Raw genomic sequence first — 13,288 nt, 5'->3', positions numbered from 1 at the left:
AAGTTTTAGAACTGTAAGGCAGACCTCAGCTTTTCAAACTGTTAAATTTTTCTCACTAAATTACAGCAACGTAGCATGAACCTTTGTTGCTCATAGTCCCAATTGCATTACCAAGCAGGGTCCCTTCCTTTTCTGGAATGAACCCGAGTGTCGTTGAAATTCAACCGCCAGCATTAAAGTAATATCATTCGATTTCACTGCTTTAATTTCAAAGTTCAGTTAAGGTATTCATAGCTGGCTACAATATTTAGATTACACAAGCACAAATTCAGAGTGCGAGTTTTGTTACCGTATTTTAGCTTGCCTGTGGCTGCAGCTCAGCTTGGTACGTACTAAATTTTACTATTGTTAATTGTTCAGAATCATTTAATTCAAGTTCAAAGTTAAATCTCTTATTTCTAAATTGCGAAGATTCAAGTAGCTTTTGAAATGATTGTTGAGGTAGCCCAAGACTAACCGTATATTACTGAATTTCGATGTGCTTCAGAAACAAAGCTCTCTATTAATTTGTCACTAAATTAACTTTCAATTTCCTGTTTTATTAATTCTTATGCTAAATTAAGTCAGAGTGTAGCGAAATTTATTACTTCTGACAAACTTTCAGTTTTCACACTACACGTGTCAACCTTCAGTTGCCACGCTTCTAGTGCTAATTATATGTGTAATAACCTTTCTTTTTCAGTTACTATAGTAATTGTCCGTAGGACTGGCGACCGTAATTTCCCTCAAATCTCAAATATCTAATTACCGCTAGTTAATTGCTAAGGTAACGGCCGCACATTTACTTCCTTTATTAATTTTACCCTTTTCTCAAAATTAATTTCCACCAATTTCATTTGCATTTTTCCTTTCATTTAGATGTAACCCTTTCCTCCCTCTTTACCGACAGATTGACTTCGGTGACGATTGCTTTTCCCAAATTTCCATTAGGTACACGCGGTTTGATTTTTCACTGTCATTAAGGTCGATAAGAGAGGGGGAGGTTACACACGTCGGCACTATTTCACGGTTTACACTAGACGCAGACAGCTGCGGTACACTGATTCGTCCTTGTGGGGGGGGGGGGGTACGGGGTGGCGGCAGGAAGGGCATCCGGCCATCCCTACAACTAACATTGCCAAATCCGTTGTAACCACGCCGACCCTGCGATCGCTGCGGGACTATGGCGTAAGCGAAAGAAAGATTGTTGTAGTTATTCAAAGGCTTGCGTGGAGAGCTGCATCAGAGCAGTGTTGGGACTGTGAGAATGAGCGCACCTGTTGGCCTCCTCCAGTTTGGCGAGGAGCGCCAGGTCGCCGGGTGAGGGGTCCGCGGTGTCGAGTTGAAAGCCGGGCTCGCCGCCGTTGTTGTTGCCGGCGTGGTCGCCGCCGCTGCCGCAGAGGCTGTTGTTGTTGTTGTTGTTGTTGTTGCTGGTGTCGACGAGGTGCGCCACCATGGCGCTCATGGCAGCGGCAGCGTCCGCGGCTGCGGAGCTGCCAGCACTGGGCTGCGCGGCCGCCGGCACCGCCTCGGAACGGCCATCAGGGCGCGAATCTAACCTGCGCACACAGACAAACACCACTCCTGTCACTCGCCGTTTCTGTTTTATTTTACTGTCCTCGCACATCTGAGAAACAGTTAATTTGTCGGACTTCACTATAAAACATAAAACACTGTATTACATATAACGAAATTCTGTAACGATAAGGGAACAGTTATGTGAGATGTGTCTACAAAGTACATTATTCTGGCTGAACCATTACAATAAATGGCAAAATTTCAAGTGACCTGGAGGAAAGGGGGAACTTATCTTCACCGGTTTGAGAGGGTTTGTGATATATCAGGGATTAGGAAATCTAGTCAAATTTACAAAGAACTTGGCAGTATGAGCCTACTTATCAATATGGCGTTGCACCCCTCTGGCCTGTATGCATGTACGGATTCGACTGAGAACGGTGTCATAGAACCGTTGTATCCTCTCCTGAGGCAAGTTAGTTCACAATTGTCGTGTAACTGTCAGCCTCCGTAGCGGTAGCGTTACCGCCTACCACGCAGGGGACCCGGTTTGATTTCCGGCAGGGGATTGGGTGTTGTGTCCATCATCATTTTCGTCATCATTGACTCGCAAGTCGCCGAAGTGGCGTCAACTAAAAAGGACTTGCAATACGGCGGTCGAACTCCCCTGAATGGGGCCTCCCAGCCAACAATGCCATACTATCATTTTATCATTTCATTTGTCATGTAACTTGTCCCAGATATCCTGGATACAGGCACAAAGATGGAGTTGATGAGGTGGTCCCCGGGGTGCAAATGAATACAATGACCTATACATTCGGCAACGGACCTCCTCATGAAGCTATGAATTACTCCAAGGTGAAAACAAGCATTTTTTTTTAAATACTCAACAGCGCACTTGAGGTGCTGAGAACCACAAGAGCCTAAAGCACACCATCATGGATTTTGGAATTCTGTCATGTATGCAAGCTTGCTTCTGACGTCTGTTGATCTTATGGTGAACGAGTTTTGTCTGTTCCCTATAGGCCCAAAGCACAAAGCATAATAATGTTGCTCTACGCTGCCCGATTGTTATCTAGGGTTGACAACATAATTTAGTGCATTCTTCACATACACTGATGAGCCAAAACATTACGACTGCCTGCTACACGGCTTGTGTTTCGTTCCGAAGGCGGACAATCACGACTGATTCTACGTATCAGGGTCCGATAGTTTGTTGGTAGGTTTGTGGTGTATGTGGCATTAAGTGTATACTCAGACGTCAGGTAATTCGCGTAAATAACGAGCCGCTGATTTGCGTACGCTGTAATGGGGCCCGATAGCGACCAAGATGGGTTCCATACGATTTACATGAGGCGAATATGGTCGCCGACACATCACTGCCTATAGTGCTCCTCAAACCACTGTACCACGTTCTGGCTCGAAGGCACGGGCAATTATACTGCTGAAGGATAACATAGCCGTCGGCGAAGACATCAAGCGCGAAGGGATGGAGGTGGTTCGCAGCTGTCAGCAGGTCTTCGATTACCGCCACGGGATCCGTGCAAACGCAGGTAATCTGCTCTTTGCTTATCTCAATGGATTTCCCCATTCCTAGGATGATCCCCCGTCCGTGTCTGCTCTCCGTCGTGTGCCCGCAATGCCACCAGGCAGCATCGAACGTTGCGGGGACAGAGGTCATAATGTTTTGGGTAGTCTGTGTACATATTAGTATTACTTCATAATCGGAGGTATATAAGCAGTTTTATCTGAACCTCCAGCCACAGAATGTGCTTAATGGAAATGCTCGTAACGAGGACCACGAAGTGTTGGAATGGGTCATATGAGGAGAGAGAGAGAGAGAGAGAGAGAGAGAGAATTTAGTATCTGTTCTTAAAGTTCTGATTCCAGTTTCTCGCTAATTGCGAATTTTAGAACAGTCAGAAGATAGCGTCACTAGCCCATAAATGGATATTTTATGACTTAACAATAAGTATAAATAAAATCTTAAATTTTACTATTCTGTAACAAATTGGGTAGATTATTTTTCCATAGGAATTATAGGATGTTGAGACTCTGTTAACAAACAATTCAGATCTATGACACTGGAGGTTCGACTATAAATTTCATCTCCAGAAACATTCGTTTCTCTCAAAACTTGTTTTCTGTTGTCTGGGCGCTTGTGGTTCTCAGCAGCTTTTCTTGTTTTTAGATAGTGGTATTTATCGCATACTATGAACATATATAGAATGTCTGCAAGCAGCTGGTGGTTCCCTTCGCTGAGCAACAGTGAAGACAACTTCGAAAGGAAATATACAACCTGCTGATACCATCCATCTGCTGTGATCACATGGCACCATCAAAATGGCGGATAAAACCTCTCATCGATTCCAGCATGCGTAAAACAGTGTCATAACAAGAATTATAGTTATTCTCGTGATATGTGTTAGCTTCGCCAACTGGCAGCCATGCTGTAAACTTTTAACCTTACCTAGGCGTCGGGATACACTACAAATCAGTTTGTTACCGTGAGCTGCATCCCAAAACACAATATAGAATCAAACTAAATAGTGTCACTGTTCTGTTCGATCTGTTGCGCACGTGTGATGTCATCCGCAACAACAACGACGACGACGACAGTAAAGGCCATGTCCGGGATCGATAGGCTCAACTCATCCCATGAGATCAGACAAGCATCACTCTTCTGTTTATCTCTGATACCCCACGTTATGGAGGCCTGCTCTTCGAGTCTTTTTCACGCGACTTCTAGGCCACCCGAAGACTTGTAGCTCTTGCAAACCTGAAGCTGTGACTGTCAAATGATGAACTCTATGACAGACTATTAGGAAACTGTAGCTTCAGATCTTCAGCGACTTGTCACCAATAGGTAAAACAAGGGTGTCTTCCATTTCCATCTGATATTATTTAGCTTCAGTAGAGCGCGTAAGATTGGAGTAACTTCACGCGGCAAGCTTGCTGCTGAAACTATCACGAACGCTGTTATAACAAACCGAGTGATTTTACTGCGCTGAGCGTTCAAGTTTTTGTGACTATTTTTTAAAAAAGAAGAGAAGCTTATGTAGCGGGAAACGCTTGGGTGTGTGTGCACGTTTCAAGACACTGGCGAAGTAACAGTATTTCAATAGTAGGCAAATGAAAGGTAGGAAGTGAATGAAAATTTTTCGTTGAGTTGGGTTTCCAGCGAAAGCAACGCTCCAGTGCTGCAGTGGAACAAGGCAGAAGGTCCCTTTATTGTATTTGTACGCTACTGCGCGGAAAAAGTTCCTTCAAGGTGGATTCTGTTTCCGAACATCCATACCTTCAGATGGACCTGTCTAACTATAGAAAGGCAACGAATGTTTCATTTTTCAAGAAGACAGCTCAACCGCAGTGGCGTTTTCCAGCGAGGAAATTTTTCGAACGGCAAGAATTGTGCGTGGTGCACGTTTATTGGGCGAAATGCATCTCTGTATGCACCACTTCACCAATGGAGATTTGGTCTTTTCTATGTGGGTCCACAAAGGATTTTGTATATGCGTCGATGCTCTTAGTGTGACTGGTACACTGGATTAATGCGTTACTTCAGGGTGGAATTCAGTCTCTTCCAGCTCGCGCTTTAGAGTCTTAATCCATATATTCGCGGGCTTCCGGGGCCTCTTTTCGTTTCTTTTATGTCAAGAACTGTTCTTGTAATATGCTTAGATTCACCGCGCACGAAATGCGCCTACCAGCGTAGGCGATTGCCTTGGATGCTTTCCGCCAAGTTTCCTGCTTTAAATGAGCCTCAGATATGGTTGTTTCTTACTCTTAGGACCAGTCTGGGAGAGTAGCGTACATCCTTGTCTATAATTTGAAGCTTCTGTTCATCTGATATGCACATGGCCAAACATTCAGAAGCGTACATTAGAGCTGGGCTTCTCGCCTGTTTACATTTATTTCCGTTGCCTTTAATTATTTTTGCATAGCTATGAACTTCGATGAACCCCCCCCCCCCCCCCCCCCCCCGACTTTCACCTCTAATTCTTCGCTGATGCCTGTACGGCATACAACTTGAGTCTTTACGTTTCCACATGTGACCTGGACAATATACGTGTAGTACTCTGGGAGAGACTGATTTGCGATCCTGCCACTTAAGCTTTCTTGACATTTTGAGATCAACAAACACAAGGCTGAAGTGTTTTTGAGATCTTTGTATTTTTCCATTTGGATTTTAATAGTATGAATTGTGCATATCCTGCTGATAACAATACCACAGTAATAGTAAATTCTGTGAATCAGTTCCAATACCTGCTTGATCTGCGTAGATACCTTTTAGTCGTCTTACAGTAAGATTTTCGGGATGAATAAAGTTTGGAACACGATTTTTCCACGCAGTGCCTAAATACATGCATATTTAATATGCTTCTTTCCTCTCCAATAGGGTTCTTTGTGTATAAACCGATGAAGACATGTTGAAGGAGGTTCAGCAAAATGCATAAATGGCTTGTGAGATGTAGCTGGCATTTTTCAATGCACTCAAATTCGTCAAATAATGTGGACCAGATCCTTTGTATCCATGTTTGACACATTCAGCTTCTTTTTATCTAACAACGTGGTATAGATTTTTGAACGAAAGGACGAAACACGCAAAGCATTACAAAATTAATAAATACAGTGTTCGCGACTAACATTAGTTTTTGAGTGCGTTCAAGAATGTTGTTTAAAAAGCATAGAGGACGCTTAGAGAAAATTTGTTTCACTACTGCAAATATTCGTTGCTTAGAAATTTTCATAGGAGTCTCTACGTATGTTTTCTTCAGTCTAAAATGACTTGCGTAGCGCGTTTTCACTATCACGCTTGTTTGTCTTGCTATTAAAATGCATTTATTAGTAATAGCAATGTGTAATAACTGCTATTATGTTTGCGAATCGAAGTATGAAGGAGGAACAGTTGCTTTTTCACAGCTAAGCATTCACGTGACCTGGAAGGCATGTACGTCGACTGAAAAATTCTGTTCTGCGCATCTCAGTGGTAGCTCCTAGACATTCCTACTGAGTGAGAGTTGTGTAAGGTACTCGCCAAAAAGCAGCTGGTTGTTCCCTCATATTACAGAGCTCTAAGCGCCGGCGATGTCGTCGTTTTCATCCGACGCGGTTCCCGAGCCTTGAGAGAGCTGCCAGACTGAGCTTGAGGAGTGGCGTACTGCTAAGCCCTAGTGGCGGCTGCTAGTTGGCGAGGGTTCGGCAATTGAGTTAACGGCGAGGCTGCGTAGGCGCACCTTCTGCGCTGCTGCCGCGCCGTTTGATGCCGTGTAACCCGGAGCCACTGCTCACTCTTAACAGGGAATCTAAGTTACCAACTTACGTACTCCCTCCCTCTCTCCCAGTCAATATTGGTAGCACTCAAATACATGCATTAGGCATACTGTGACGTATGGATGCCCCTCCCATTTATTTTCGCTCATAGTCAAAATATTTCTGTGTGAACACACGAACGGAAAATGTTTGATTATTATGCTTCACAGAGATTCCAGTAACCACAAGCACGATGATGCGGACGTGTACCGCAACTTTGCTACCTGAAATCCTATTACAGGTTGATTGCAGTCTACATTAGAGTTAGTCCATACCAAAAACTTTAGAAATTTAGTTTGTCCGCAAGTGGACATACGAAACGAATGTGGCAGAGAGTATATTGTTGAGAAACCACACTATGACTTTTCGTGAGATCGAAGAGACAAGCTTCTTTAAAGTCGTTTGGGGTGCTGCGGAATAGGTAAGTTCCCTACCTATGCATTATCACACTCGCGTAAGAGAGCGCAGAGAGGCTTCATTGCTTGCGTGGACGAGTTTTACATTATAAATTCAGTAACGATAGCTCAATGTAATAACTGTATGCTCAGGTCATCAAGAGAGCCTAGTATTCAGATGTCGGTAAAAGAAAAGGAGATTGTCAATTCTCAAATGTGCTTATCATAATGAAAGTCCTTTCACTTGAATACAATTCGGTTCTCAGCAGACGACAAGATATAGGAAACTTACGACTAATTTTCCAAATTGCGTTAGTTTTTTTTTTTGGCGATTTAACGTACATTTATTACACAATGCTCGAAGTAGTCCATTCGTCTTAGCAAGCTACAAGAATTATGCTACAATCGTGTTCGAAACAACATAGGATATGGTTTTATACTACGTGTAGTTAAAAAAAAAACTCAGTACATTCGTAACAACAGTCATGTAGCAGGTGCTTCAAGACATATGTATGAGTGAACAATGCACCGAATTTGATAAAAACAGAAAGATGATAAAGACATGATAAAAGTGACCACATGGGTTATGCCTGAGTTTCTTCAAGGAAGATATGCTGTCTATTAGATTATCACGATGCGGTCAAAACTGGAAAAATGTAAGAAATTTGGAATTGATATGTATCACCTCTTTATAGACCGCAGATCATTTAACGACAGTATTAACAGAAAAGAGAGGTACACAGCACTAGCTGAGTTAAAGATTTCTAATAAATTCCTTCTCTCTTTCCCCGCCTTGAAAGAAGTCTTTATAAGTCTTTGAAGAGCTGCTAGGAAGATGAACCTACAGCTGAATAATCGAAAAACTAAGTGTATCCCTGTAGCTAAGAAAGATTGTCCTATCAAACCCCCGGTCGAAGAAATTTGTTCATGTAAGTTTCACATCCTGTGCAGTTTTTCTTGCTTGGATCAGAAGTAAACTCTAAAACCAACGCCAGAACTGAACTCCAGAAACGAATATTGTTCGACAAGTGCATGGCCTCAGAACACGTCTCGAAAATAATTTTTTATCGAGGCCAGTACTAAAATACAGTACTGAACCAGGATACTAGCTAAATTCGATTAACATCAACTTCCCATATTTTAAAGAAACATCTCGAGGAAAATTCTTGCCCCAGTGGAAAAAAAGTAGTGTCTAGAGCAGCAGACTGCACTATGAATTGTCTAATTTATACTACCGAACCCGGCAATTTTCTGTAGTTGCTCAAGATATGGAGTAATTGGTCATACGTCCTAAAATCTCCAATTCTACCTCCTCCCTCTCTCTTCCCGTCCACCTCACCCCACCCTCCTCCCTCGCTATCCCCGTCCACCTCCTCCTCCTCCTCCTCCCCCCCCCCCTGCCTCCATCTTCTCTTCTCCCCTATCTCTCTAACATTGAGCCTTGTTATTGTAAACGAAACCTTCACTGGGAATTGAAGCAGTTTAGAATGAATGGCTAAATCGGTTGGAATCATTGGTATACGCGGTGTGACAGTGACCTTTGAGGATGAGGGCTTCAACGACAGTATTTCACATAGTTTTAATCTGAATACAGTTAGGGGGCCATGAAGTTGCTCACAAATACAACTTTTCTGTTCGCATAGTTTTAATCCGCATACGGGTAGGATTATGAAGTTGCCCATAAATACAACTTTTCTATTTACTGTTACAACTGACTGCGAGACAGATAGCAAAACACTATTATTGAGTATACAATTCCTATGTAAGATTATATACATGGAGAAATAATGTAATGGTACAAGGGAATTATCAAATAGTCTAAATGTTCTGCTATCGTAGTTAAAGTGACTGTGAGAAAATAAACGAAACCGCACATTTTCGCAGAACTGTATAGCATTTTCGTTTTCGCAGCTGGTTTTAACAGAAATCCTCTACATTGTTGTTTAAAGAAATAACCGATGTCCATCTGAATGTTTATTAGATTATCGAGTAAAAAAATTAAGTAAATCGGCCCAGTACTTACAGAGATTTTTGGTACCGTACTAACATTTGCCCTTATACGTCACGCTTTTATGTGTATACGGTATTTTAAAAAATAGATACGTATATAAAAACATGTGCGTATTCGAATGCAACGTTGTGTCAAAATTTCGAAGCAGTCGGTGTTATTACCAAAGATCTCTGAAAGTTCTTGGTCGATTTACTTCAGATTTTTACACAATACTTTAATGTACATTCGGACGGACATAAATATATATGTATTATATGAAGAGGAAACATCGTTAGCAAAAATCTCAAAAAGTGTCAACTGATTTATTTCAAATTTTTACATGTTAATGTAATAAACGTTTGGACACACACACACACACACACACACACACACACACACACACACACACACACACACACACACACACATAAAATATATAGCATATGAATGTTCGAATTTTTTTTTACAGCATCGTGTAAAAATTTGAAGTACATTAGTCAAAAGTTTATGGTAACAACGTCAAACAATTTGTCTTTACAAAATAGTATAGATTTACTGATAACTAAAAACAGAATGATTCAGTACTTGGGCGGTCGAATATAAGGAAAATTGTAATTCATAACTGGAGGAGTTCGGCACTAAACAGGGAGGAAAGGAATTATCTTCAGTAGAAAGCCAAGACTTACGGAGAATTTCCGTGCTGATGATGATGGACAATATGCTTGCGAAAGAAACGAGAAACGCGAGCGGCAAATCTCAAATACTAAAAGAAAGTTTTTCACTGTGTACATTGGCCTTGACAGTTATTAACGGGTGCATGGTGCAGATTCGGACAACTAACATCACGAACTTAGTACTTCCACAATACTTTTACTGGTTTCAAATTTGGGGAATCTGAGGTACAAGAAAGTACAAGTACTTTCGTGCCTTGTTTGTAGAAACATTACATTCCTGAAAAATCACATCCTCTCCATGTGCGCATTTAAGAATTTGCCATGATTTGTTCATTATCAGAATTCTGAAATTCGCCTTCACGTGGAGCAGTTGTCGTAGACAATACTACAAAAAATGTATTCCTCTTCGCCGCCTTCCAGCAACGATAACAGTGTGTTCGTTGCCTAGATGTTTTTCGACGAAAGCGGTAAATGTGACTTGGAAAACAAATCAGCAGTCCGGTTTCGATTGAGTGGAGCGGATCCAAGCCGTTATTGTCGTTTGCACGGATTCATCACAACGGATCTGGCCGCTGAATGCGTGTCCACTGTGGCGTAGAACGCGAATGGTTGCACTAAGTCATGTCCACAGGTCTCGACAGTGTTATAATTGTCCATCACATAGAATTTCATTGTCTGGAGGAGCCAAAAGCAGTTATGCACTATGTTGCTGTTATCCTGCTGTAAGTAGGCAGTTTAGGTTTTTATGTTGGTAACGCCATGTAGCGTTCTATATGAAAATCACTGTGCTGTGTGAAGGCTGTGGTTGGTTTGCATTGTTAGAGTAATATTCGGCATTGGAGTGTTGGGCAGTTGGCTGTTAACAGCGCGTAGCGTTGCGCACTTGGAGGTGAGCCGCCCGCAGTGGTGGATGTGGAGAGTGAAATGGCGGAGTTTTGAGAGCGGATGATCTGGACGTGTGTCCATCAGAGACAGTAAATTTGTAAGACTGGATGTCATGAACAGCTATACATATGACTTTTGAACACTACTAAGGTAAATACATTGTTTGTTCTCTATCAAAATCTTTCATTTACTAACTATGCCTATCAGTAGTTAGTGCCTTCAGTAGTTTGAATTATTTAGCTGGCAGTAGTGGCGCTTGTATTGCAGTAGCTCGAGTAACGAAGATTTTTGTGAGGTAAGTGATTTGTGAAAGGTATAGGTTAATGTTAGTCAGTGCCATTCTTTTGTAGGGATTATTGAAAGTCAGATTGCGTTGCGCTAAAAATATTGTGTCAGTTTAGTGTTGAGCAGGATAAGTAAAGAACGAAATGTCTGAGTACGTTCTGTTGTGCTCAGCGGTTTGAAAATCAAATAACGTAAGGGGTATCCAAGCACAGTAAATCATAAATTTTTCTAAGGCGATGTTTCAAAGTATGCGGAAAGAAATCAGTAAGTGTCGCGGAGGGGGTGTTTTGCCCCATGACAACGCCCCAGATCATTCTGCACAGCACATCGTGACAAGTACTGCTTCTCTGGTCTATCAAATTCTCTTATCCCTCAGTATTCCCCTGACATGGCACCCAGTGATATGTCCCTCTTTCCTCGGATTAAGAAACCATTGCGTGGCATACATTCCAAAATGACGACGAAATTATTGTTAAGGTGATACGTTTCTTGACCAGACAAATTGCATAGCCGACTTCTGTAACCAACTGAACCATCGTTGGCGACGGATCTAGTCCTCTGCACGTACACCACTCATGCGACACGTTTTTCCCATGCTCGCAGCTTTATAATGATCATGACCGCCGCGCGGGATTAGCCGAGCGGTCTGGGGCACTGCAGTCACGGACTGTGCGGCTGGTCCCGGCGGAGGTTCGAGTCCTCCCTCGGGCATGGGTGTGTTTGTCCCATAAGATTTCACACACATTTGAAAAGTTTTATCATGATTGTTCACTCGGCACTGCATACGTAGTGACTAGTTTTTTTTATGGTTTTAGGGCGCACAACTACAGTGGTCATTAGGGCCCAGATTAAATTATGAGTACAGTGCGAGGCACAATGTTAAAACAGCAACTAAAAAGGACAACACTAGAAAAGGAACATTAACAGGCAAGGGATTAAAAGAAAACAGCATAATCAAATGTCCTTAGACAGGTTTGTCAAGTGGATAAAACGAAGAACGCGAGCAGCTGCTCCTGGGTCATCCGCTAAAATTTCATCCAGAGTACAAGGCAGGCCAAGATCAATGCGCGGTGTATTAAAATTCGGACAAGATGTTAAAATGTGGCGTACCGTCAGCAATTGCCCACATGGGCAAAACGGTGCCGGCGCAGCCGTCAGCAGATGGCGGTGGCTGAACCGGCAGTGTCCAATCCGTAACCGGGCCAAAACGACCTCCTCCCGCCGAGAAGGGCGTGAAGAGGTCGTCCAAGCCGTGGGGAGAGATTTCAAGGCCCGAAGCTTGTTTTCAGTAAGTGTAGACCAATCGGCATGCCACAGCGATAAAATGCGCTGACAAATGACCCTGCTAAAATCTAGTTTAATGACCAAGTTCCCATGGATCATGGGGCCCTATGGAACCTAATAAGAGAAAAATAAAAGTAAGTACCACTTGTTTGCGCCTAGACGTTCCGTCTGAGCCTGCCGTCGGGGTTAAGACAATGACCTCGAGCTGGGACAGTTCGATGAGCGGCCTGGTCATAAATCTGAGCGCAGAGAGAGAGAGGGAGGGACAAGTGCAGGGGCGTGTGCCGGCGGCGGCGCGGCCGCGTGACCCCGCGCGGGGTCAGCACGCAATCAATAGCCGTGGTCGCCGCTGCCTCTGCCTCCGCCCAGCGCCCCGACAACGCCACGGGGCTTCGCGCTCGCCGGGCTTCGTGCCTCACGTCACGCGGAACATTGTGCTTCCTGCCCTCCACTCATCGCCATCCTGGTGGGAAGCTACTCAACAATTCCATATCACATTAACAACTTCACGCATGACCATCAACCTTAAGCTACGTTTCCCGAGGTGCGGAAATTTATCCCAGCGCGCTGTGGAACACACTTGCGTCTTCCGCCGTACGATGCTGGCCGCAGGACGCTGCATGAAACGTTTTCCTAGGCGTGGGCGGTCGAGTCAGAACGTAAAGAACGAAACTACTCTTTTTTTTTGTAATTTGACAACTATACACGATAGAGCTACACGAAAACTACCTTCTGACACCTTTTTCTCATTCAGTGAAAATTTTGCAATACTTCGGCGAAATAGTTAAGCTCTCAAGACAAAATTGTTCTTCGCTCTTTTCAATATTTATGACCCTATATCTCCTAAACTGTGTGTCGTAGAGCAACATAATTTTATAGCTGCCTTCAGTAGTGTGTGTCGATAACGTGTGCATACTTGCCGACCAGCAGAGTTTTTTTTTTTTGTGTTTAGGGCGCTCAACTAATAA

The 13,288-nt window shown here is 43.1% G+C and overlaps 1 protein-coding gene across 3 annotated transcripts in view; it reads right to left on the bottom strand.

Moving 5' to 3' along the window:
- Positions 1-13,288, bottom strand: part of LOC126252582 (ecotropic viral integration site 5 ortholog) — a 372,193-nt gene that overhangs the window by 78,586 nt on the left and 280,319 nt on the right. For all 3 annotated transcript variants that reach the window (XM_049953493.1, XM_049953486.1, XM_049953501.1), the window contains exon 2: positions 1,257-1,538. In XM_049953493.1, coding sequence (XP_049809450.1) covers positions 1,257-1,444 — 188 coding nt within the window. In that variant the 5' untranslated portion in view covers positions 1,445-1,538. The remainder of the gene's footprint in view (positions 1-1,256; positions 1,539-13,288) is intronic.

The sequence above is a fragment of the Schistocerca nitens genome, chromosome 1 (genome assembly GCF_023898315.1).
Source record: "Schistocerca nitens isolate TAMUIC-IGC-003100 chromosome 1, iqSchNite1.1, whole genome shotgun sequence".
Taxonomy (NCBI): Eukaryota; Metazoa; Arthropoda; class Insecta; order Orthoptera; family Acrididae; genus Schistocerca; species Schistocerca nitens.
This window is presented reverse-complemented; position numbering and strand designations above follow the sequence as displayed.